This window comes from Nelusetta ayraudi, unplaced genomic scaffold (genome assembly GCF_046127955.1).
Source record: "Nelusetta ayraudi isolate G7.1 ecotype Tasmania unplaced genomic scaffold, CSIRO-AGI_Nayr_v1 ptg000007l, whole genome shotgun sequence".
NCBI classification, from domain to species: Eukaryota; Metazoa; Chordata; class Actinopteri; order Tetraodontiformes; family Monacanthidae; genus Nelusetta; species Nelusetta ayraudi.
In genome coordinates this window covers 1,836,417-1,861,853 of record NW_027466057.1, presented here as the reverse complement: position 1 = coordinate 1,861,853, position 25,437 = coordinate 1,836,417, and the positions used below count along the sequence as shown (strand labels likewise).

Sequence of the window (25,437 nt, the reverse complement as noted above, 5' to 3'; positions counted from 1 at the left end):
TAATCTAATCTGAATAGTTTTAGCAAAGTCAAAGCACAGCAGGTGAAGTGCAACATGTGTAGGTTTAAGCAAAAATGAATGAAGAAATAAAACTGATCAGCACTGCAAACTGATGGAAAATAATTCCCCAACATCAAGAATCCCACCATTAAATTGATTTATTTCTTCTGTCAGCCTTATTGGTCAGAATAAACGTGATACAAAATGATTTCGGAGGTGCCAGGGTGTCACGGCCGCAGCTGTGGCATCCGTAAAAAGTGGGCATGTGAGAAGGAGATAAAGCAAGAGTTTGAAAACCGGCCACCCGAATAAAAAAAGAAAGAAAAGAGCAAAACAACAAACATCTGTCAGCTGCCAGGCGTGAAGTGTGGCAAGTGTCGCCCGAACGACTGGAACGGACGAGTGGCTGTGAAGTGGCCATGTCTCGTGTGTTGGACGCATTCTTAATTATTCCTGCGCTTTAACACGCAACTGTGTGCGGTGAATGACAACTGCACACCGTTCTGCGCTTTCAGATCCGGGCTAACCACAAAGCAAATGTTGGTTTTTATCACATTCCGATATGCAAATGCGCAGGGTAAAAAAAGGAAAAAAGAAGAAAGAATCCTATGTTACACACTAGGGAAACGCAAAATAGATTCATGTAACATGCCGTGACTGTGTGATCGCATGTTTCATCCAGTATCAGAGTAAACAGGAGCCCAATCTTGCCTAAACGAGGCCTCGCCCGTGACAATAAAGAGGTTCATTTGCTTTATCTACAGGGGGAACCGCAGCTTGGATGATTTCCTCTGTGCATTCATAATGAAAATGGGGGGCGACACACTGTTTTATACACCACTGCATTATTTTTTTTTTCATATGGCTACACAGGAATCAGATAGTTGCAAAGAATATTAATGATAATAGAAGCAATAAATTAGAACATTTCGCTCCTGTCCTCTTGCTGCTGCTTGCTGCTTTTTTTCCTTTTTGTAAACAGAGCAAAATAAATAAATAAGAACAAGCGTGAAGAAAGACTGAAAAAAAAGAAGAAGAAAACACAGATTTTCTGCTTTGCATCGTGGAGCATAACAACATGAACATATAGCCCACTGAGCCCTGTGATGAACCGGCCACCTGTCCAGCAGAATGTAGCCCGCCTCCTGCCCTCTGGCAGCGGAGATAGACTCCAGTCCCTTGTATGGACGGATGGATGGCACACTTGAACTACCCCTTTTTTGTGTTCCTGAAAACTCCCTTTTTTTCATTTCCCCCTTTCTCTCTGTTTAGCGCGGGTCAATACACATTCGGACAGGAATTCCACCTGTGCTGTTCAACGTGTCTGCAAAACACCTCGACGAGACTGCGCTGTTTGCTTATATTTTTGTTGGGTTTTTTTTTTACACCGTTCAGATGCGTACACTTGAAAATTGGGTTGACAGTCTGCCTGACAGAGTGCTAACACACACACACACACACATGGACGCACATGCTGTTTTTGACATCAGGCAGACAGGCTGCCCCCCCCTTTTGATGCTTTTTGTTCTCAGCGTGCCTTCGCAGTCTCGACACCTGTGCAGGGCCCTAGTTAGTGTTGAAACGCGGCGTTTTCTCTTTGAAGAGCTTACAAGACCTCGCTGTGCTGCCGGACCGGGAGACGCCGCCTATTTGCAGTAATATAACTTCCATCTTACTTCTCATTTCGCTCTACATCTGTCTACCTAGGGGTTTTATTTTCCCTTTCTTTCTTTCTTTCTCCATTCTCTGCTACTCCATCATCAGATCTGTCTGACTGTGAACCTTGAGCAGCCCGAGACAGACGGTCATGGAAAATTGGTAATATGAGTCAGAGATGAGTTTTGGAAACATGACAGGCTTCCGGTCTTTGAGCGCAGAGCGGCTGCGGGAAGAGAAAAATGAAAATCTACAAATGGACGCAGAGCAGAGATAGGGGCGCTTTGATGCGGTTACAGTACATGGTGGAAGGGGGAGTTGAGGGGGGCAACCAATGGCGTTTTCAGGTTGAGAGCATGTAAAGTGGGTGTGAAGCTGAGCAGATGGAAAGGGTCTCAGTTATGTTGGGCAGAGAGGAGAAGCCAGGCAATAAAATGAAGAATTGAGAGCAAGCTAAAGAGGGCAGAGCGGCGAGGGGAAAATGAGGGAAAATTACGAGGAGGAGAGAGAGACAGAGAGAGAGAGAGAGAGAGAGAGAGACCGTGTGTGTGTGTGTGTGTGTGCGAGCGAGCGTGCATGTGTGAGGTGCAAACAGGCGTTAACACCTCAATCAGCGAGGGTTCAGATGGTGGGTGACGGCGAGCGCGGCGGAGGGGGAGAATGAATAGAGAGCTTTGAGCGAGGCGGAGGGAAATGAGATGAACCTGCGGAGGCGTCTCTCAGGTTATTTTTCATCTGTCGGGGTCAGCGCCGTTCCATTACTGTTTGTCCTCCATCGCGTTGCATTTTATTTTTTTTGCATTGTACCAAAAGCAGAGCCTCCCGGGGGCGGAGGGAGGGAGAAAAAAAAATAATGATCAAGAGAGCGAATTTAATTTCTCCATTTCCAAATTCGATTTAGTGGAACCTATTGGAGGCCACGGACTGACCTCTGAGTTTAGCTTATTGTGCTCCGGCTGCGCGCTGTCAAAACAGACGGGATTTCAGATCAGCACAGAGTTATGACCTGACTACGCTAAGATGATAAGATGATTAAATATCTAATTCACTTTAGATCATTAACTTTAATCTGCTTATGCTTGGGGAGCGGAGGGGGTGGGCGGATTCGAGGGGGGGTGTGGGTGGGTGGGAGGAGCTCTGGCTTCCGTCTTTTCATCCGTCGCAGAGTCACTTTTCATCCGCCGTGTGACAGAACACAGGGAAGAGAAACGAGCGACAGAGGAGGAAGGGAAGCGTTGCAAACGTGACGGTGTCCATCTGCCGCCCCGTTTCCTGTGTGAGCCGCACGACGTCATCCAATCTCATTTCTAAAGGAACACGTCAGTGTCCTGGCAACCTCTTCTTATTGAATAATTTCTTTCCCTTTCTACTTTTTGACCAAACATCGTTATTTTACAAGATAGCTCATAAACTGTCACATACATTTGCGCTCAATGTTAACAAGGCGGACGGACTGGATTGTGAACTCTGGGCTGTTGAGGTTTCAAGAGGGAATTTGTGAGGGAGCTACAGCATGGACAGCATTGCAACCGCGACATTAGAGGGCATGCTAATAGACTAGCAGAAGCAATTTTCGAAACCGTTCCTTTTCAGTCTTGTGACCTGGCAACCAAATGAACTCTCAGCTCAGCAGTTGGCAACCTCGCAATCTTCCTATCAAACTCTCTCTGCAAGAGTAAAAATATTTTACAGTGTTTTTTTTTGTTTTTTATTTCTAAATGGCACACAAAATGACTGTGATTTTATTTTTTATAGGAGAGAACAATTAAATGTCAGTTGTTTCAGCTTTCCTGCAGCTCCTGCACCATTTTTTTAGAAGCAGTTTGGGCCCGTCTATATTTTCGGAATGTGCACGAACCGAAATATGCCACTAAATGTCAAAGCGGGTGTTCAAAAACTTCAGTCACATGAATAAACACTTTCTGCACTTTTTCTTTTCTGAACTTTTATGAATGAAACACCTTGGAAATTAAAAGTCGCGGCCGTTTGGAATCACGACTGATCGGAGATCAGCATATCCAGCACTCAGCTGTTTCTGTGGTCTGGAGAAAGTTTCCCTGGCACAACTCAGAGGGAGCCTCGACTAACTTCAAGCCAAGACGCCAGTGCCTGCGGCGAAACCGCCCCCCCCAACAATCCTGCATTTAGCAATCAGTCACGCCAATAACACGTAATTTCCTTGGGTGCAGAAGTTGGAGCGAGAGGGCAAAGGGCGTTTGAGGCTGAGATGAAACGGCTGCAACAGACAAGGAGAAGGAGGAGGAGGAGAGGCGGGACTCCCGAGGTGAAAACCACTAACAGCCTGGCCAATTATTGCCTATTTATCTCAAAGGAAATGTGACGGAACGGTGGCAGAGGGGGTCTACGTTTCCCCTCCCTGCGAGGAGTCGTGGAGGAGCGCAGGGAGGAAAAAAAGAAGACGAAGGTACGCGAGGGGCAGAAGGGCCAACGTGAGAGCGTGTGAGGTTACGGCGCCTCCATTAGTCGGCCCCGTTGTCTTCCAGCGGCCGGATCAGGTTACGCGTCCGCTCAAACAAAGAGCTCCGGTTATGCGAGCCCCCCGGCCCCATTGTTAGGGGGCCGAATTTCCCAAGGCAAGTGTTGACAGCGAAAATTGATATTGAGCGCAATATTATTCTCCAACAATCGCCGGGCGGCCCCCGCTGCAGGTTTGAGATATACGATGCCGCCGCGCCGCGCCTGCACCCTGTTCACATCAGATTAACCGAGTTTCTCGAGTACTTTGCGTCCATTCAGTCCTCTTCTGCGAGCCTTTGGCTATTGAGCACGAACAGCGGGAGTCGATACGCATTCAGCGGTCAAAGAAGCGGTTGCCCGCCAAACGTTTTTTTAAATAAAGCCTTGATCGTGAGCGACTGGCCTGAAATATGAGATTCCAATTCCCTGCGGACGCACGTCTATGGGCTTTAATCCCTCGCCTCTGCGAGAGAAAATTAAGCATTGAACCCGACACGCCTGCTTGGGAAAAATAACAAAAAACGCATGTTCTTTGGCAAAATGATGAAAAATATAGAACAAGTTAATGGGTCAAGCTGACAGCGGGGGAAAAATAACAACATCCCTCCAACAGGTTTCTGCAGCAAAAAAAACACACATCACCCTCGGAGGAGAATGTCTGAGCTGGGGGTGAGACTGTCGTCTGGTTCGTCTTTTCCTTTTTTGTCGGAAACCCATTTGAGGGGGGGACGGGTGATTCCAGAGACAAGGGTACAAGCGACGCACATCTTTCACGGCTGTCGCACCACAATGACGTGACCTTGATGCGCAAGTAAGCCAAGCCTGTTTCGAATGCTAGTTACAAAAACAAATGAGAGCGATAACCTGAATGGGGCGAACCGGATAGATGGTAGTTTATACACGGTGGGATTATTTCACATACGCTTCTTGGAAAAGAGCCCATAAAAGGTGTGTAGAGAAGGGGAAGATGCATTTTTTAAGGGGAGTGGAAGGTGATTGGACAAAGCTGTTCTAGATGTTTAAAATGGGTAAAGCCCGGTAAGCCACACAACTCGAGGCTTCCTGTCGTGGAAGACAGTTTAATGGGACCTGAAATGCATCAGTGTTTCACTAAACTTGCCGAAAGCAGCTGTGAGGGTGAGTTGACAGTGTAACCCAGCGAGAGAGGCCTACAGCCAAGTTCTTTGTTCTTCTTTAGACACGTCCAGGGAGCTATCAGTTTGGGTAGGATGTGCCTTTGGATGTCATCTAACACGTTATAAAGGTTGATGGACTGAAAGATTCTTTTAATGTGAAAGTGCCATCCAGTCCTGTTGAAAGTGCCATGCATGCATGATCACTGCTGCTTTTCTCATTAGCATGGCTGAGGCTTACAGGATTCTAAAAAATATATATATACTGTTGAAGCTTGTCAAGGCATGGTATTATGAAAAGAAAATATTAGCTGCCTTGCAAGGAAGGCTATTCTTTTAAAAAATGTCTATTGTTTTAGCCTTTTTCTGTTTGAGACTTTGATCTGTGTAAGGTCAGGAACTTGCAGTTAGGGAGTGTAAGGTGAATTTAACCTTCCTGACATAAACTTTTTAGATTAACTTCAGAAGATGAAGCCATCTCTGACAGCAGGTTTCTGGCTGTGTTTATAAATCCAGCAGTTTGCTCGTGGGCAAAGTCTGCATTCACTCTCGCCTCTCCCAAACTTCAACTGAATTGGCTTCAAATTTATGCGGATTCGCGCGGCTCTCCGAGGAGCCGCTGGAATACACCGCGCCGCTCGTTTATGACAACAAATATCATTTTTATGCTGTCAAGGGCACCAGATGGGTTGCATTTCATCTCGGCATAAACAGCCGACGCTCAGACGAGAGGAGTGGTGGGAGCTCAAAGTCGAGCCACTCCAGTAATCAGCCATCTGAGAGGGTTTGGAGCGCCTGATTCTGATGCCTCCTCGAGGTCCTGCCAACACTTTCGACTGGTGGGAGACCCCGGGGGTAGGCGCCAAACGCACTGGAAGGGCAACATATCCGCCTTGGCCTGGAAAGGCCCTGGATTCCCACAGACTGAAAACATTGCCGGGGGAGGGACGTCTGGACGGCCCATTAGCTGGATTTCCTGCGTCGTTATTTTTCTCAGCCGCATTCCAGAATGATTCGGCCTTATTTTCTTCGGACTGTAAACTCTTTATTGTTGTGTTTGCGTGTTAGTTCGCTTTCTCTTTTGTATTTTGCACCCACCTCATAGATTACATATCCGCTGCTCTTTGAAGCACTCGCAAACACGTTATCGTTAGGGAAAATTAAATCAAGTTTACACGGCCAACTGAGTAGGTTCCCGACGAGACACCGAGGTCAAGGCGAGTGCTCGACCCCTGGACACGTCTACGGCTCATGGGACAAAGTCGAGTGCCTGGAACTCACGCAATCACATGCGTGTCATGATGTGAAACACGTCACGCATGTATAATGTACTTTTGCACGCCTCTATTGTGGGACTTGAGCATGACATGCAACTGGGCACACGCTTGGGGATGTAACGTTCATGCCCAGACCTTTTGCAAACTCTCACCAGCCAACTAGCGCACACAGACACACACACACACACACAAACACAAACACACACTCCTTGGTGCACTTTTCCTTTTCAAACAAACACACAAAGACACTCAAACAACACTGGAATGTAGGAAAAAGACGGCGCCCACTTTTGTTTTCTTTCTACAGTGTGCACTTCCCCTTAGGCACATCCAAAGAAAATATTTGCGTCTGAAGCACTCACAAGGTTTCGGGGGAATAATTCATATCAGGGCTCAGCGATGAAAACAGATTGGTAATTCTTTTGACTTTGTTTTTTTTTTTGTTTAGGGCCTGTTTGGTTTCCAAAAGAACAAACAAATCCACATGGCTGAATTTGTCCCCGTGAAAAGAAAAGTTCACAGCCGAAGTTTTTGTGTACATGTGAGTGTGTGTGTGTGTGTGTGTGTGTGTGTGTGTGTGTTTTGACAATACCCCGGTGCCTTTTGTTTTGTTTTTTTACCTCCTTTCTCCCAGTGGAATTCGGTTCTCTGGCCGTTGGCGGAACGAAGAGCAGAAGCACAAACAGACGGAACATGTCTGAGCATGATGTGTGTGCACTAGTTAGTGTGTGTGTGTGTCTATATGCGGAACAGACGTCACAGCCTGAGAGCAGATCCCTGAAAACTGAGTGAGCAGTGTGCAAACCTTTTGCTGTAAATGACTTTTCAATGTCGCAATTGCGCATGTGTAAGTATTTGCGTGTGACGCTTTCTAGTTGTAAACACGTGTCACTTCATCAGCGCCTCAGCTTTCATGGGAGAGACATGGAGGCAGCGAGGGCACATGGGTAGTGTGTGTGTGTGTGTGTGTGTGTGTGAGAAACGCCATGGTGAGGACATGACACGCGGATCAAAGCCTGAGGGAGCCGCAGGAATGCGGCCGTCTATACGGGATCATTATGCAAAAAGCAACAATAAACTGGCTCAGATGACAAACAGATTGTCACACACCCGAGCCAGAGGGCAACGCGCTCTCCGGCATCCATCTTCTTTAAATAACCCCGCTCACCAGGGATGCCGTGCGCGGTCGACGGCAAAACACACAAAACGCACACAAAAACGTTTGCATGCACTCCCTCGCAGACGCGCACAAGGCAAGCAAAACGGGGAAAAAAAATAAAACAGGCGGCATTAATATTCTCCGACGCTCGCGCTCTGTCTTACAAACACAGCAAGAAGTGCTCATAAACACACACACGCAGAAGTCTCCCGGTATTTAACACAACTGGGTAGTGCCTGTGGCAAGGCAGAAGTCATCATCGCTGGGGTGTTTAAACAGCAGTGTGAAAGGCGGATGCAGCTTCAGTGTAAGTACAGAACATGTAAATAAACAGGCAGAATTATTCAGGGGCGAGAAACCCCGACTTGCACCGGCAGCTCGAACACTCGTCTGCACCACTCGCTCAGCCAGGGATGGGGGAGTAATGTCTTTCCAGGTATCCAAGGTGTGGATTCTTGGAAGTGAGGGAGTCATGCGGCTGCAGGAATTTATGCTGTAAATCTAACAAATTCAGCGTTTCGAGGCAGATTATTCTCAGAAAAACAATGGTGAAGTAAATTTCAGGCCGTTTGTCATCATTTTTTTCTTCATTCCGACGTCTTGAGGATTTACCTCTGACAAAAAACTGTTTTCGGAGGTTGGGTGAGTGATTCACACTGAAGCTGCATTACAGTTTTTCGCAAAGTACAATTGCGATTTGCAGGCGTTTCCATTGAATGGTGCGAAGCGCATAAGCCGTAATTCTCGTCAATCTTGCAGGACGAGATTGACGAGAATTACGTTTGCTTTTGTTTGTTTACCTTTGTTTGTTGTCAAGAATGGTTGTTATATTTTTTCTATTTGTTTACTTGTAAAAAAACATTCCGTCTCCTCCTCCGTCCAAACATAACGCGGCATTTTCACTTGAAGTGAACTGGTCACATGACCACGTATGTCCCGTTCGGTGACGTGTAAATGCGAAAAAGTGTGCTTTTGCAATATACCGATACGTCTGAAAAACCACCACAGGAGAGCGTCAAAACCTTTTGCCATATTTGAGAGGGTTTTTTTCCCGAAATTTAGTTTCCTTTACCAGTTTTTTTATTGCGATCTTTAGGTTTTGCACCATTATAGGAGTAAACGCAGCTTGAGTCTGTGCCTTTAAAATGATCACACTGGATATCTACACTCAGGACAAGGGGTTCAACTCATTTCAAGCCTGAAGCTTTTTAAAATCTCCCACATCTTGCAAGTTCATTTGATTAAACCATTGGTTTTGGGCTTAAGCGAAGGGATTTTTTTTCTTTCTTGAAAACAGAACATAGCAATCCCTTTTAAAGTCCACCCTCTTCAACAGATAAGCTCATATTAGGATTTAATGGTCCGTATTTAGAGGACAAACCTGCTGACCCCCACTGTAAACCTGGAGACTACCCGGCTGGCAACCCAGCCTCAGCTGTAAACCATCCACTTAAGGCAAAATGCCAAGATCATTATCATTAGAGAACACGTTTGCCCACGAGGAAAGTTGCATTTTGTCATTAGCTGACAAATTGTGGCTGATAAATGGCACCTTAAAGGGGCAGATAAATATTAATTAGGGTAAACATGCAGTGCAGGAAAGAAGAGAAATATCAGTGAAATTTCAAGATAGATTCAAAAAGTATTTACTTTTGCTACATCCTACTTGTTTCTGATCTTTCCCATTTCTAACAGAAAAAAATGGGATGCGACGATGACAGGGGAATGCTATTTATAGACTTTGGTGCTCCGGAGTCAGTTCCTTTAAAACTCCTGACGAGCACACTTTGATCTGTTTGATTACGTAAGAAAGTGCTGGCACCTTCTCTCGGAAAATCAACCTCTATTAATACAGGCAAGATATACAAATTAAGTTATCAACATTTTTAGTCGGCAGAAGAGTATCTCTTCCTCTATTCATTAGAGGCAGTTATGGGGGAAAATGGATGGATAGAAATATCACATGCTGTTGCACAAGTGTATATCTAACGAGCCAATGCAAAGTACCAAGAGGACAGATGAACACTCATCTGTTCTCTAATAACAATTTGTCTGAAAGGGATTTACTAAAATTGATTAATTCATCTACAGTAGAAAAAAAAGAAACTTGTTGCAGCCTTTGAAAGAGGGGGCGAAAAAAAGAAACAAATTTTTGATTATAGACACAGATTTGAAGAGTCTGAAATTGTTGAACACCTGGTCTTTGGAGAAGCTGCCAGAGATGAATTAAAAGTTATGGCAGATTTCTGGATGCAGGCGAAGGACGAAGAAAGGGGGCCTTCGGAGATCCACACGGCCGACTGGGAAATCACGGGAGCCCAAACTGTGGATAAGCACACAGGCAATTACAGTCTGACTGAGCACACATCACATCATCAACACAAAACCACTCCAAGTGAAAATATACCCTCATCCCTTACCAACCTCATTTGCCATCAGCCACAACCCAACTGCTGTTTTTTTCCTTCTTCTTCTTTTCCCTTCACACCCCAGAGGGCCCCGCTGATTTGCAGTGATTGAGCTGCGTTTTAGGGAAACATGAGGGAATCAGGCCCGTCGGCTTCCCAAGATTACACGCAGGCAGTCATTCCGCTCTGCTCTATTACACAGCAAAACATCTACAATAATAAATGCCTGAGAAATTGCAGCGTAGCCTCATGGGGGGGGGGGCCTGATGGCGGGAAAAGAATGAAGAAGTGGCGGAATGGGAGGGGAAAACACCGAGCGCGCCGTCAGCTTTTGGTGCAGCCAAATGAAACATCTTTCTCGTTGCCACTCGTGGGTGTGTTTAGTCAAATCATGTTCGACAGCAATCACCTGGGGGAGCCGCACTAATGTACCTGACGAGCCGCACCGTCGCACAGCCGAGCCGAGGAGGCAAGAAGCAATAGGGCTCGGTGCTGACCACCAGCGGTAGCAACGCGAGAAGCAGCGTGAGCCGTCGGAGATGGTTGATCTCATGGTTGTCAGGCATCCGTAGGTTGTCTGTAAATTTTGATTTTGGAGACACCAAACCCCGTTTGCGATTAAATAAAAAAAGCGATGACTATGTTGTATCAATGATAAGATTTATTTATTTATTTTTACATAAAAATTTTGAAAGGAAGAACATGTTCATTTAATTTGTTAGAGCCTTTCAAAGGCTCACACCTAAGGGAAGTTACTAAAGTGAATCAATAATTAGCTTACAGACTAATTATCATTATAAAAATTACATTTAAAAAAAACGTGTGGTGTGCATAATATCAATGCAGCAATATCAATACAATAATACATCATTTATAATGAATAATTAATTCAGATTGGCTGCAGCAAAATTTCCTCTCAAAAATACTAAATATTGAATATAGAAGGGGGATTTGAAAGAACCTTTCCTTCCAAATAATTATTCCTTGATCTTGTATTGTTCTAGGTCGTTTTAACTTCACAGATATGTTTAAAACTCAACAGGTCTAAGTCGTAGGATTCTCAATCAACACGATTAAAAAAAACAACATTGATGTGGACAACCGCCAGAGGTCCTTTTGACTGTAAATCTTTGTTGATGGTTGATTTAATCTGATTTATCTAAACTAGCGGTTTGGGGGGCGTGGGGGAGAATAGTGCGGTCGTTCCCGATAACCTATAAATAAAAAAGAAAAGCTCTCTCGCTTTCATTCGGTTGTTGAAGGGAGAGAGAGGGAGTGAGGAGGGGTGAGAGAGAGAGAGAGAGAGAGCGAGAGAGAGAGAGAGAGAGAGAGAGAGAGAGAGGGGGAGAGAGGGAGAGGGCGGGAGGAAAGGGGGGGTTGAAAAGGTAGAACCCGCGCTGCATCCTGGGTACATAACTCCGCGGTGATGCAGTGAGCTCCGTCGTGCGTTTACGCCGAAGCCCCAAAGTAGAGTTTAAAACGGGGGAGGGTCGATCCCGGGAGGGAGGAGGGGGCTGCTCTCGCTGGCTGCTGAGTTACAATGCTCCTTTCACGGTGCTGAGCAGCGTCGCTGGACGGTGAGCCAACTTCGCCGGGTGCCTCCGAACGGAATGAGCCACTCTTGAGCCCCCCGAAAACGAGTCCTTGGTCGGCGGCGGCGGCGGCGGCGTGAAACCGGGAGAGGCGGGGAGACCATCGCCGGGAGAACGAGAATGCAGAAGCCGAGCGCCGCGCTCCCTGTTGTCGGCTTGACTGGGAAATGGTAGCGTGCTGCAGGAACCGCACTTGGAAGGATCATGGTCGAGAGGAGCAGCAAATTCTTGTTGATCGTCGTCGGATCCGTGTGTTTCATGCTGATTCTCTATCAGTACGTGGCTCCCGGGGTGATCAGTTTCGGCTCCCCGCACGGCTATTTCACGGAGGAGGACGAGGGGGACATCTTCCCGACTCCGGACCCCCACTACGTTAAGAAATACTACTTCCCCGTCCGGGACCTCGACAGGACGATCGATTTCCAAATCAAAGGCGAGGACGTGATTGTGTTTTTGCACATCCAGAAGACCGGGGGCACAACCTTCGGCCGGCACCTCGTGCAGAATGTCCGCCTGGAGGTCCCCTGCGACTGTCGACCGGGTCAGAAGAAGTGTACCTGCTACCGGCCGAACCGCAAGGAGACCTGGCTCTTCTCCCGCTTCTCCACCGGCTGGAGCTGCGGCTTGCACGCCGACTGGACCGAGCTCACCAACTGTGTGCCGGGGGTCCTCAACAAGAAGGAGAACAAACAGAAAACTCAAAGGTGAGGAGAGCGAGAGAGAGAGAAGAAAGCAGAAGGGAATTGTGTGTGTGTGCGTTGGAGACACCCTCTGCAATAGAAAGATAGCTGCACTCAGTTGGCAACTTTGAGGGGTTCTAGAGGTTAATATTCCCAACTTTATAAACAAGATTACATAAGGTTAATTTCCTTCCCCGTTTTCCACGCCATGCCAAGTGCGAGCTGACACAGGTAAAACTGAAAGCAAAGGTCCTGCTGATAAGATCTGAAGGAGGAAATGGCACATTTTAATAAAAAGAAAGAAAGAAAGAAAAGGCCAATAAATTTGGTGTGACTGCTTATCAGGCTACGTCTAAATTTTACACGTTCTCCCCATTAAAAAAAAAAAAAAAAAGCTGCCTAAGGCCTCTTGAGAGAGTTTACGTCTGATCCCTCAAAAGATTTATCCAAACTTTGACAGGTGTTGGCAGCTATTTACCTGAATCAAATTGACACCGCAAGGGTGGGGACGATACCAGAGATCTCACAAAGCAAACTGGTGTCTGTGGTCTTGTAACTGATCTCCCACAAGCACATGCAAGTTGTTGCAGGGGCGTTAATGGGCGGATTGTTTGCCAGCGTTATCTCGAACCCAGAGGTCTCTCTCACGGCTGAGCCTGACGCTGCCGCTGGGCTCCTTGGAATAAGGGGGCGATTGTTAAGGGTCGTGTCACGTCGTCCTTGAAGAGCCAGTCCGGCCGTTGACTGAGGCTCTGGCTCGGAGCTCGCCTCCCTCTGACAATTGTTGATAGGTGCCAGTGTGGCAGGGCGGCGGGCGCCCTCCCCACACGTCTGCCGACTTGATGCGAGACGGTAGGTAAGGTTGGGGGTGATAACCATCCATCCAGGCAACAGTTTAATTTCCACCCCTGTGGTGATGTCTCACGGTGGCTGCAAGGTGCCCAGACACGAGGCGCATCCTCATTAAGTTGGAACCCGCTTTCTGTCGCACTCCACCTCCCCCATTGTTGCTTCCGACGCACCGCATCCCTCATCCCAGACATATTGACGGCTGTATCAACTTCCATTTCACTGCACCCTCGTGGTTTCAAAAAGGGCTCCGCCTGTTGGATGGGTTTGCGTGTCTTTGTGTTGCTGCCGCTTGCTCTGTTTTGTTTTTTTGACTTTGTCTGCGGACGATCAATAGGACAAAAAAAGGAGGGCATCAAGGAATAAACTGGTGGGAATTCTCCATGCTGTTTTTGCCTCTCGGCCTGTCTGGTCTGGCGTGCGGGACGCGTTGGGAATGTCGGGCCTGCTGCTCTGCTGCTCTGCTTCCCATCGCCGCTCAGACTGGGGGCGTCAGAGCTGCAGGCCGAGCCGGGCTGGGCCCGACCTGCAGGGGGAGGGAGACGTGGGGACCCTGCGGGGGTTTGGCTCCGCTCTAATCCGGGAGATTATTACCGCTGGGACGCACACACACACACACACTCACACACGCACAGCAGCGCTGGTATTTGCTGCTGGCGTCAGGCCTGACTCCTGCAGTTTCCCCCTGGTCAGAGGTGATAACGTGTCTGGCCATTTTGCACGGCGAGCTGAGATATCCCTGCTGATGCCGGATAAGCAGCCTTTCATCACGTCGGCGAGCACTGTGTTTTTTTTTTTGTATCGGGCGTTGGTTTGTTGTGCACCTGAAGAAAGGGGCCCGTGGGTGGAGCCAGAGAGGACAGGGAAGGAGGATCGGGGGGGCTAGGTAGGCCCCCAGGAGTCTTTTATCGACCGTCCGATCACTCCTGGCCGCACAAACGAGGGGCTCTAAGCCCAAAAACGCCCTCAAGAAAAACAGTGTCGCTCCGTGCACGCAGCTCCACTTTCAAGTAGTGAATCGCTGCGGTGAATCACTCCGAAGAGGCAAAGCGTTATGGCTCTCCTGCTACTTTCTGCGGCCGGGTTTCCGTCCCGTTTGGGTTTTTTTTTGGTCCACATTCTGGACGAGTGCAAATGGAAAATGGCCCCAGTTGTTTTGGGCTTCAGGCGAGAGGGCGAAAGTGCAAAGTGGGAACGACAGAAACGCCGTTTGCCCACTACGTTGGCGTTCCCGCACGTTGAAGTCACGTGACCACTGGTCATGCCCATGTGTCCTTGCAGTCGCAGGTTGCACAGCTCACGGTTACGCCGGCGATATTTATTGGAATTAGGGATGCAAATTATTGATTAATTCAGCAATTGGTAGTTGATTGACCTTTTTGATCGATTAACGATTAATTGATAAGCGGCAATTTTCCCCAAAAATGTAAATTTCACAATGAAAAATATGTAAGGAACACAGACAGTATTTAACCCTTAAATAATGTAATGAGTCCAATGTGACCAATTTTTACATTAGATAACAGCAAAAACACCCTAAACATTTATCCTCTGAGTTGACCTCTAATAGGTCACATTTTAACTTTTTCTTTTTTTAAAGTTCTAACTTGTAACTTGTAACTTGTTCTAGGTATATTATAATGAGTATTTACAGGTGAATTGCTCTTTGCTCTTTGTCACTACACTGCTATTATGATACTAATTAATGTTCAATTAATTGAGACTAATTTCATTTAATCGATTAAATTCTTAGTCGACAATTAATCGATAATTGATTAATTGTTAACATCCCCAGTTCATCTATCAAAGAAACGACAGGAAAATAAAGTTTTAAATTGTCTTTGTTGTGGGTCAGTAATTAGGAAATTAATTAGTTTTTAGTCTGTTTAATTTTATGTTATGTTCCTTTTTTATAACCACCTACTGACAAAACTACCACATAACAAAAAAATGCAGTGCTTATTTGGCATTTCTGCCTTTTTTATGGCTAAATTCCAAAACATTCAAAGTATTCTAAGAAGGAGACCAGGTTCACATGTGTGTCCGTCTCCCTCATTACTCTCCTCCCTTCCGCGCCGCTGCTGATGCCTGTTTGGTGATGTTTGCGTCGTGAGTGTGGAGGAAAGCGTGAAAGATCATCATCTGTCTTTGCGGAACAACGGTGACAAATTCCTCGGCGGTGGTGGCGGGCGGGCGGCGGCGGCCCGTAAAGCTGTCACATCGCTGGCACACGTCGCCGCTGTCCTTCCCTGCCGCATTAGCAATCTTTAGCCCCACAGCTGCGGCGTGACAGTTTTACAGCGTCTCGACGCGCCGCGTACCTGCTCGCTGGGTGGAGGAAGTGGTTTTAGAGGCCGCGCTGTAAACTGAGACGCGAGACGCGCTGCCTGCCTCCTGCGACCCCGGCGGCAGCGGCTGTTGTTGTTCCGGCGTTCCCGTCCAGCGTCGCTCTGCGGCTCTGCTCTCATCCAGCTGTCAGGAGAATTTTGCACCGGCATCTCAGAAAGTTTTGGAACTAGAGGGGGGAAAATGGAATTTGAAAAGCATCTGCGGCGGGTGGTTTGGAGCCTTCTTTTTATTATCATTTCTTTCAAAAATACTCACAGTTAAGAATAGACATAGCGATATTCTGCAGTGTAATACTGCAGCGCTTTAAATGTCATTTGCTGTTTAAGTAAGTGCCGCACGACTCTTTTTTGCATTTGCTTTGTCGTCGTTTGCATTTACATATTTTCAAAAGAATGCTATTGATGAAAGCAGATAAGTACATTTATTAACCCATCGTGGCACAGTATACCTAGAATGCACAACATTGTGGCTGCAACCACTGGTTGTTCGAGTTACTGCTGCCTTTTACTTTTTCTCCAGCAAAGTCTCCCCATTTTGACCTCTGACCCCTGACAACAACAAGGCATTTTCCGCTGCTCGCTGCATATTCCACAACCCTGGAAGGCGGCTGTGATGTCCCAAAAAACGCTCAGACCCGCAGCCTGCTTGGCACCGACGTCCACGTCCACTTTCTTCCCAGTTCAGTTCTGCTTGGTTTGAACTTGTGAGGGGGAAAAATGCTTTGGAATGGTGCTGAAACGGTCTTTGTAATCACGCAACGACACTGTGTTACATAATACCATGAAACCCAAAGCAAAACCATAATTATACAATGAAGGCTTGATATTTTGGCTGGAGGTTTTCATCCCCTCAGAATGTCAAAGCGATGCTTGTCCAGCGAGAAGTTGCACATGCCTCCTTCCTACACGGACGTTTCGGAGTTGTAAATAAGGTGTTGCATCGCTAATTTATCTGCACCTGCGTTGTCGAGCATTTGCATATTTTTCTAAAGGGTGCCGTTAATCAAAGCGACTGAGCGAGTTTGTAAACATGGCGATCAAATTTTTTTGTCTGCGTGCGTAGGCTGCTCATTTTCCATCCCTCCTCCTCTCGGCGAAGATAACCAATCAGACACCGTTCAGGTGGCAAACCCCTCGCAGTACACGTCTATGTGTCGAACAGGTGGAAATACAAAGTGCTAAACAGAAGGAAGGAGGTAGAGGAATGGAACCTGAAAAACCCAGAACATCTGCTGCACTGTGTGTTGTTTTTTGTTTTTTGTTTTTTTTCCTGGCAACTTCAACGAAAAATCACAATACTGCAGACAATAATTGCATTTACTTTGCTGCCAAATTGCATTGCCCCAGTTAAATTTAGGGACGGAAGCAGATACATGTACGTCTGTTTGATGAATTCTGGCATTTAAAAGGGAATCGCTTGAGTGCAACTCGACGTTTCTAGCCGGCTGATTCACACTCAGATGTCACTTTTTGTCAGAACTTCCTAGTTTTAAATCGTAGTAGAAGTGCTGTTTTTGTTTTGTTTGTTTGATGGAATCTTGCAGACGCATCGGTTTCACTGCAGGACTTCCTCTACTTGTTTTTACATCGAGAAGTTGCAAACAAACTGGTTCGGGATGTTGAGGAAATGAGATTGAGCGCGTTGGTTTGTGGGTGGGACATACATACACATAAATATATATATATATATATATACATAAAAAAGAAAAAAATATCCCCACTAGGATGGATGAGGCTTCGGTTTTGTCTGGTGACAAACGTGTCAACTTGTAGTGGAAGGCGAGTCGAGCCTGAGCGAGCGGCGGCGGCGGCAGAGGAGAGATGAATGGTTCTCACCGGGAGAGACGGGTCTTCGTTTGATCGCCCGCGAGATGAGATGGAGACGAACAGCAGCGGCGTCGGGGGTGGGGGGGGGTCGTGCGCGCGTGTGCGTGAACTCGCACACTCGGCGCAGAGCCTCTCGCTGCGAATTTGTCATTTCCCACCTCCTGCAAGGGCCGCGATGTTTCCCTCTGCCGGCGCCGTCCCGCGGGAACCCGGGAAAACTCGGCGGGACGGCGGGAGCTCCTAACGAGGGAGGCGGCGCTGCGACGGTGGGGGAGTGAATGGCGGGGGGACCCCTGACGCCGTGGCCTCGGAAAAAAGAACGCCGCTTCTAATTGGACGAGGAGGTTTCTCCTGTAGCGAGAGGCAGACGGAGACGGAGGAGGACGCCATCTGTCCCGCAAACACTCGGTGTGTGTGTGTGTGTGTGTGTGTGTGTGTGTGTGTGTGTGTGTGTGTGTGTGTGTGTGTGTGTGTGTGTGTGTGTGTGCACGCGCGCGCATTTAATCCAAATGTCACAGTGCGTCTTAGTGAGTAAAGTGATGGGGCTAATTTTACTGCTGCGATCGTGGCCCTGGAGAATCACTTCCTGTCTTCTCTCCATCGTCTTCCTCATCTTCCTCTCCATCCTCTCCACTTGCCTCTGAAAGACTTCCCCTCCCTTTGCTTCCACCGCCCCCCTCCTCCTTCCCACCCAGCAGTGTCATTTTGTGTGTGTGTGTGTGTCTCTCACTTTCCTCTCCTCCCCTTTTTCCCTTTCTTTCTCCTCCCACTTTTGCCCCCCCATCCCGCCACCACCTCTGTGAGTGTGACTGCCGCCGCATTAGAGGAAATGTCTTTTCATGGAAGATTTGCCGCAATTTTCCAAAATGGCTGCTTTGCCTAATGGGCGGCCGCCGTGGTTCTGATGAACGACTGCGTGTGAGAGTTTGAAGGGGAGATGGGACAGGACGAGACGGGACCAAAACCCCAGAGTCCAAGGATGGACTCTTTTTATTTTTTTTAAGTTGTTTAAAATTAACTTGTTCTAGGTATATTATGACCATCACAGTATCTACAGGTGGATTGCTCTTTCCTGCAACTACACTGTTATGATATTAACTACCTGTGTAAAAAATATTCAATTAATTGCGACTAATTTAATTGAGTCGATTAAATTCTTAATTGACAATTAATTGAAAATCGATTAATTAATACATCCCTACTTCTGCATTAATGGGCCCATAGAGCATGCGCAGGAGTGTCACTTCCCATCATGCCTCTGTAACTCACGTGATCTATTTGGCCAATCAGAACAAGCGGAGAAATACGGCACGTATGAGAGATTCTTTTGCTCCAATACCTCAAGTGGCCACTGGGAAAAATCAGCATGCCTCCATATTGCCAGTCCGGTATCCAGTTCTTATAATACATCCATGGCATGAGTATGAAGGGGAGATGGGCCGGTTGGGGGGTTTGGGTACGAGAGTAGGGCTGTCAGGCAGTGATTGAGGAGATAAAAGACGGGGGGGGGGGAGTTCAGTTTCATTTTGGCTGGACTTGGACGGGGTGGTGATGGTGGGGGAAGAGGGGGGCGGGGGGGGTCTCGATTAGTACGGTTGTCAGCGCCGCTCTCTCCTCGTCTTTCAGCGGCTCTGTTTCAGATTCACAGCACAAGTCGCGGCGCCGTCTCAACGTGGCTGTGCGTGCACGTGTGTGTGCACGACCACGACCCAGCGTGGTGCCAGTCAGTCAGCCAGCCAGCCAGCCAGCCAGCAAACACAACCCAGAATCCTGATCAACTCCCAGAAGGCAATCCACCCTCCCCCCTGCCCCCCATTTACACCCCCCCGGCTGATTGGCATCTGTGTGTGTGTGTGTGTGTGTGTGTGTGTGTGTGTGTGTGTGTGTGTGTGTGTGTGTGTGTGTGTGTGTGTGTGTGTGTGTGTGTGTGTGTGTGCGCGCAGGCGCGTGCACCCGTTGCCAGGGAGGTTGGTGTTAATCCAATCAGATTAGGCAGGTTTAAGTGCTGGCGGCCAGGCTCTCCAAAGCCGGTTACATGCCGCTCATCCCGCGAATGCGCCGCGCTCCAGCATTCCCAATAATCATTCCCGCATCCCTGCAGCCAGTTATTCCTGGCCCGTTCGCTTCGGCACAAATCGCCTTAACTTATGGGACCCGCGTCCGCTTGTCATAGTGGGAACCTGCCACCAGACCCGGTCAACCAGCGGGGGAGTTAATGTCACACCTAACCTCCTCCCCCGTTCCCGGCTGCTCACCTTGTTAACATCAAGCTAAGCGGCTCTGGAAGTGAACGTCGACTCTGATCACAAGTCAAGAACGCAATTTATTCGTCCTCCTCCGCAGACGTTTTTCTTTTCTAAACATTTTACCCCAGGTGCCTTATGGGAGTTTTCTTTTCCTTGGGAGCCGTGAAACTAAGGCTGCGTTCAGACTGCAGGCGAATCTGATTCGAATCAGATTCGCCTGCAGATTCGATTTTCAGGGCTGACTGTCCACACTGTTTTTAGCAAGTGTCCAAATGGGATGTGGCTCTGGAAACAACTCACAGCAGCACTGTGTTGACAGCAGGGCCGCCCCGCCCCGTCCCCGCCCACAGTCCCCCCCCCCAGGTGTGAGTCAGTGAGTCGCAAAACTCATTTTGAAACTATAATTTGAAGGTAGGGGAAACTACGCGGCGTCGCTTTTAATTGGAATATGACGACCGTGTCGCTGTTTATCCACCATCGCAAACAAGATAAATTTGGAGAATATGTATCTTTTCCGAAAACGGCCAGTTTAAAAATAATTGGAGTGAATAATTGTTCTGACTGCGCTCTGCGACACGCAAGCGGTAATGTGGATGGATGATTCTATCAGCAACTCGCACATACTGCAACTCCACTGTCTGCCGTCAGACTTTCTACTTTCAGCTTCCATTTGTGTGTGGCCATTATTGTGCCCGGGCAATCATTTATTTTCGCATTCTTTTGTAAGTGTGAAAGCACGCTGAGGCCTTCAAACGCAGAATAGGATCCCAACCTGTTGCATATCATGCCGTCAAAACAGCAAGTGGCTCCTCCAGCTTTTGTTCTCTGCCCTTTACCACCAGACGGTGAGTGGATGTCGAAGCAAGCAGCAATCTCGCACGCAAGAGGGTGAGATACGGCCCCGTGTATTCACTCCTCCTGCTCCTCCCGCTCCTCCTCCTCCTACTCTAGTAGCTGGCAGGGAGTGCTGACAGGCCCCTCCTCGCCAATCCGCCGCCTCCCCTCAGTTACAGGAGTTCAACCCAGGTTCAGCCTCGGGGCCACTGCCGCCGCTGTAATGGCCTCACGGTCCAGGACCGGGAGACTTTAGCTCAGCGGGACATGCGGCTGCTGCTGAGGTGCTGTCTCGCTGTACGCTGAGATTTAGTGCCTCGTCTCTGCGCCATAATGTCTGTCTGTCTCCACACGTTTTTTTTCCTTCTAGCTGAAGGAGACTTGTATCGCCTCAGGGGTGCAGAATGGCCCCAAACCGCTACAGAGAGTTTTGTTTTTTTGTTTTTTTCTTTTCTTTTCTTCTTCTTTTATTCTCGCAGAAATGTGAAAGTCCCATCGACCGTCCCAGGAATCCAAACCATCCAAGAGTGGTCGTCTTCGTGATGACATAAAAGCACTGATGGTGATGGTGATTTGCTGAAACTCTTTTTTTTTTTGGCCTCCTCCCAAAACCTGTGGAACGAAAAGGTCAGTTTTAGCTTTAAGAAGCTACAACTGCTAATCCGCGGCGAAGCTGCTCCGCCCACTGGGATAGGGAAGGGGGTCGTCTGCGATCGGACGACGCTAGGCTGGCAAAAGGTCTGACTGTGGTTATGACGTGGCAGCGGATCATGTCCAAGACTGTTCGAGTCTGGACAACTGCAGACGTTTTCCAGCTCCGCCGCTGACCAGCCTCTCGATTAGCAGCCTGAGAGCCCTTCATTATTGATTAGCCCTCGCCGATTGCAGAAGTGGGTTTCTCTCTCGCCGATTGATAAATCTTGAATGATGCCGACGCAGCAGCAGCAGCAGCAGCAGCAGCAGCAGCAGCCTCAGCCTCCTTGGGCCGCCGCCGCCACCGAGGGCAGATGAGGGCGAGTCGAGCAGCGGCGACGTCTTCCTTCATCGTCGCACCCCCTCCCTGACTCCGCGTGTCACTCTGTCTGTCTGTCTGTCTGTCTCTTCCTCTTTGATCCTCCACCGCCCTCAAAGCGCTTCTGCTGCCCCCCTCAGCGGACAAATAAGCGTGCAGCGGCCCCCGATCATCAGACTCTTCTGCGGCCGGCTAACGAGTGCGCCACACTGCAAGCGCCAACAGGATTAGCGCCTATTGATTAGCCCTAGCGTTACCTCTCCTAACTAAAAAGGGAATGACTTATTAGCGTGTGGTTGGGTTGGGGGGGGCGCGTATTTCTGCAGTTGTTAATGAGCGGCGCCACGGTACGCCGTCCCTGAGAATGGGATTATGGGCTATTAATCAGATGAGAGGCCCGCCGGAGTCATTAGGAGCCCCCGCGGCAAAGTCGCTGTGTCCGATTCCACTTCCTGCTTTCTAAATCCGGTTTGGCCCCCGTCGCCCCGTCCCCTCGCCGGGGTTGTTTCTCCGCCGCTGACCCCGAGCGACTGGCTTTCAATTAACGCTCTTGCCTCTCTCGCCTTGTTCCCTACCCGACGCGGCCGCACCCCCGCGGTGCTCCGTCCTCATGGGACCGGAGGACCCACGCGCCCCCCCACGGAGACGCCGTCCATCAGCGGAGCCGTTGCTTTCACGTCCGTGCCGGAAAGCGACGAGTCGTCCGGCCAGCAGGATGTGGCCCAGGAGACTTTTGCTTCCCTCTCAGCTGGCGAGCCTTGTTCCTGTTAGTCGACCGACGACAAGCCAGCGCATTCGTTTCCCGCGCGCATGTGTTTATGAATAAATGAATAGAAGCTGTGTGTGTGTGCGTGTGTGCGTGTGCGTGTGTGTGTGTGTGTGATGGCCAGTGGAGGCATGTGAACGAAGAGTAGCAGGCTGACAGGCGTGTTAATTGAATTGTGGGAAAAATGCAAATCCCATACTGCCTCTTTGAATTAGCGGGCGGAGCCTACGCTGATTGGGACTGTGTGTGTGTGTGTGTGTGTGTGTGTGTGTGTCTCCCCCATGGAGACACACACAGTCGCTGGCTAACTTTTATCAGAACTCCCCCAAGAAACGAACTGAATGATGTCGTTGTGTCGTCGTCCTTTCGCGCTCCTTCGCTCTCTACCCCCCATCACTCCTCTTCATGTTGGTGTCTTTTGTCTCTTTCTGTGTGTGTGTGTGTGTGTGTGTGTGTGTGTGTGTGTGTGTGTGTGTGTGTGTGTGTGTGTGTGTGTGTGTGTGTGTGTGTGTGCGCGCGCGCGCGCACAGCCTCGAACAAAAACACAACGTCAATAAGTAAAATGGGAGGGGAGGCAGATTTTCGGCCGCCTGCCGTTTTCTCGCAAAAGTTTGTCGACTCGCGGCCGCCCCTCTTTCACTCAGCGCCTAACGATCCCTGGCAGTTTTCTTTCCCCTCTCCTTCTTCTTTTTCTTTTTGTTTGCCAGCGACGAAATTCCGCCTGCCGCTTCACTTCTAAGCTCGCTAAAGGCACTTTAGTCCCCAACACGAGCCAGAAGCCCTTGAATAACACGAGTGAGATTTGTGCGCGTAACCAAATCTCTCTCTCGCTCTAACACACACACACACACACACACACACACACACACAGTCCCGTTCGCCCACTGTGGTACGACGTTAAATAAACCTACGCTCTCGCCGTGTCTGCCGTCTAATAAGGTTTGAGTGATGGCTGAGGCTGTGCTCCACACAAACGTCTGAGGCAGGATTCCTTCAGCGGCGTCTTAATAAAAAGGCACATCTTGTCACAGGCGCTGTGGAGAAACAACTTTTCTCACTCTTTTTCTTTTACCAAGCGCGCCTGTCTCCCTGCTAGCACACACACACACACACTCAACCTGTTCATTTTAAATTTTTTTTAACAAGCGTTCTCGCTGTCTGCAGCTCCGACATCTTCAGCGACGGAAAAAAATAAAATAATATCAAATAAAATAAATAACCTCCCGACCCCAAGCTGCGTTCGCTCTGGGCCTCAAAGGTTAAAACAATTCCTCGCAGGTGACGCCCTAATCGTGCCGACACTTGCTGCTCGGTTGTAACCCTGTAGTGCCCCCCCCATCCTCCCCGAGGGCGTGTCGCTCAAAGTTTAGTCAGCCGGGGTTCATCGGTAGGTTAGTTAAACAGTTTGCGTGAGATAACGGAGCCCGAGGAAACGTACGTCCCCACCGGATTCCGGGTTCGCTGACTGGCGAGGACTTGAATCGGTGCAGCCGAGTGATTCTTACGAAAGAGGTTTAGGGCCAGAGGAAAAGAGAAAAATATTACAGGAAGGAGTTTTTTTTAGTTTCCATTGCGAGTTTTAAGTTGAAATTTCGTGAATAAAGTCAAAGTAAACAGGAAACTGAAAACAGAAAACAGAAGTACTTAACTAAGCTTATGCGCAGAACCTTTCAACTTTATTCTCGACATTTCAACTTTAATCCCGAAATTTCAACTTTGTTCTAAATCTCAAAATGTGGACATTATTTTCAACCACTATAATCTCAGGATGTCAACTTTATTCTCAAAATTCCAATCTTATTCTCAGAATTTCATCTTTATTCTCTTCCGTAGATTCATTCTCACTCTATGATTCTCAGAAGAAGATTCACTTCTTCTCAGGAGTGATTTTTCTGTGCTTCTTTGATTCGGTTTGTGCACCTCTCTTCGGGGGCAGAGCAGCTGACCTCTCCCGACCTCTCATGACCTCACCTTCCTCTGAAACTCTGCGTTTTTGCGTGTGAGCGCCCGGTCGGCGTTCACACGTCTGCACAGTAACTCGATGCGTGCGACGTGCGCCTTTGGTGAGCGGCCGCATGAAACGCCCTCTGTTCTCGAGTCCCCTTTAAATCTTCCGCTGTAATAAAAACCCCTTGACCTTTTTTGGGGGGGCTCGGGGGAATGGTGTTATCTACAAAATACACAGCCTGGCAAATTGGTGCGCGCCATAATTAATGTTAAATTAATTTGTTGTTGTTGGGTTTTTATTTTCTGCAGCAAGCTTCGTTTTTTGTCCGTTTGAAAGTATCGACTGCTCGGTTTTTATTGCCTTGTTGCGTTTTTGCTGAAGTCTCCGGGTTTACCTGAGGTCGCTCAGTTGCGGAGGAAACTTTTAATTGGGCTTCCAGTTAATATCTTTTCAATTTCTTTTGCTTCAGCGCAGTTATTTCTTTTGCTATCGAGGTCTTGAGAGGACAAAAAAAACACTTCAGCTCCTTAAAAAATTAGAAAAACAGAGCAAGCGGGACCCCGAACAGAGGTCACTGCATATTAAAACAGCATTTTGTGGGTTTTTTGCTGCTTTTCTGCTAAAGAAAAAATGTAATTCCTCAAGTTGAACTTAATTTGCTCGTGATGAGCGTGACGATTGGCTGCCAACAATTTTTGGTCGTTGTTTTTTTTCCAAGTGCCTTCGAGACGTTTGCAGGCGCTCAGATTTGATTGGGCTCCCGTAGAGGCGGCGATGGAAGCTGCTGCTGATCGCCGGTGCGAGCACGAGGCCTCCGTCAGAGCAGCGGCGCACGCCAACGAGCCACCTCATCACCATCACGGTCCATTAGCGAATCGAAGCAAATGGTTTGCAATGTAGGCCAGACGTCTTCGGTAAAACCGCTGTCAAATATAGGCGGCTAAATAAAGCTCCTTGTTAGCGCTAATCCATTCCCACTATTCTTAGTTTGCGTCGGCCTCCTGGCCGCTGCGCCTCGTCTTCACCTTGACTCTCACCCCTCTGCGGCGCCCTTCGCTCCGTCATCCTCGCTCGCTCCCTCTTTCACACCTCTCCCGCCTCTCTCCGCCCCCGATGCGCGGTCGTTTCAGGTTCCCCGCCGCGCGTCAGCTCCCCTCCGCGATAGGAAATGATGTGTCAGGAAGCGCTTTTATCTGCCAGTGATCTGATCCGATGCGAGATTGA

At 48.4% G+C, this 25,437-nt stretch overlaps 1 protein-coding gene and 1 long non-coding RNA gene across 3 annotated transcripts in view; one reads left to right on the top strand and one right to left on the bottom strand.

Moving 5' to 3' along the window:
- Positions 1–10,701, bottom strand: part of LOC142883118 (uncharacterized) — a 60,678-nt gene extending 49,977 nt beyond the window's left edge. The window contains exons 1-3 of one of the 2 annotated variants that reach the window (XR_012925992.1): positions 10,544–10,701; positions 10,128–10,224; positions 9,900–10,026 (exon numbers count right to left, since the gene is read on the bottom strand). This is a non-coding gene — a long non-coding RNA (uncharacterized LOC142883118). Of the gene's footprint in view, positions 1–9,899; positions 10,027–10,127 lie in introns of both variants that reach the window. The other variant, XR_012925991.1, reaches the window with a different exon arrangement.
- Positions 10,702–11,512: 811 nt separating this feature from the next.
- The window catches only part of hs6st1a (heparan sulfate 6-O-sulfotransferase 1a), a 65,260-nt gene continuing 51,335 nt past the window's right edge, over positions 11,513–25,437 (top strand). The window contains exon 1 of the mRNA XM_076017753.1: positions 11,513–12,407. Coding sequence (XP_075873868.1) covers positions 11,908–12,407 — 500 coding nt within the window. The 5' untranslated portion in view covers positions 11,513–11,907. The remainder of the gene's footprint in view (positions 12,408–25,437) is intronic.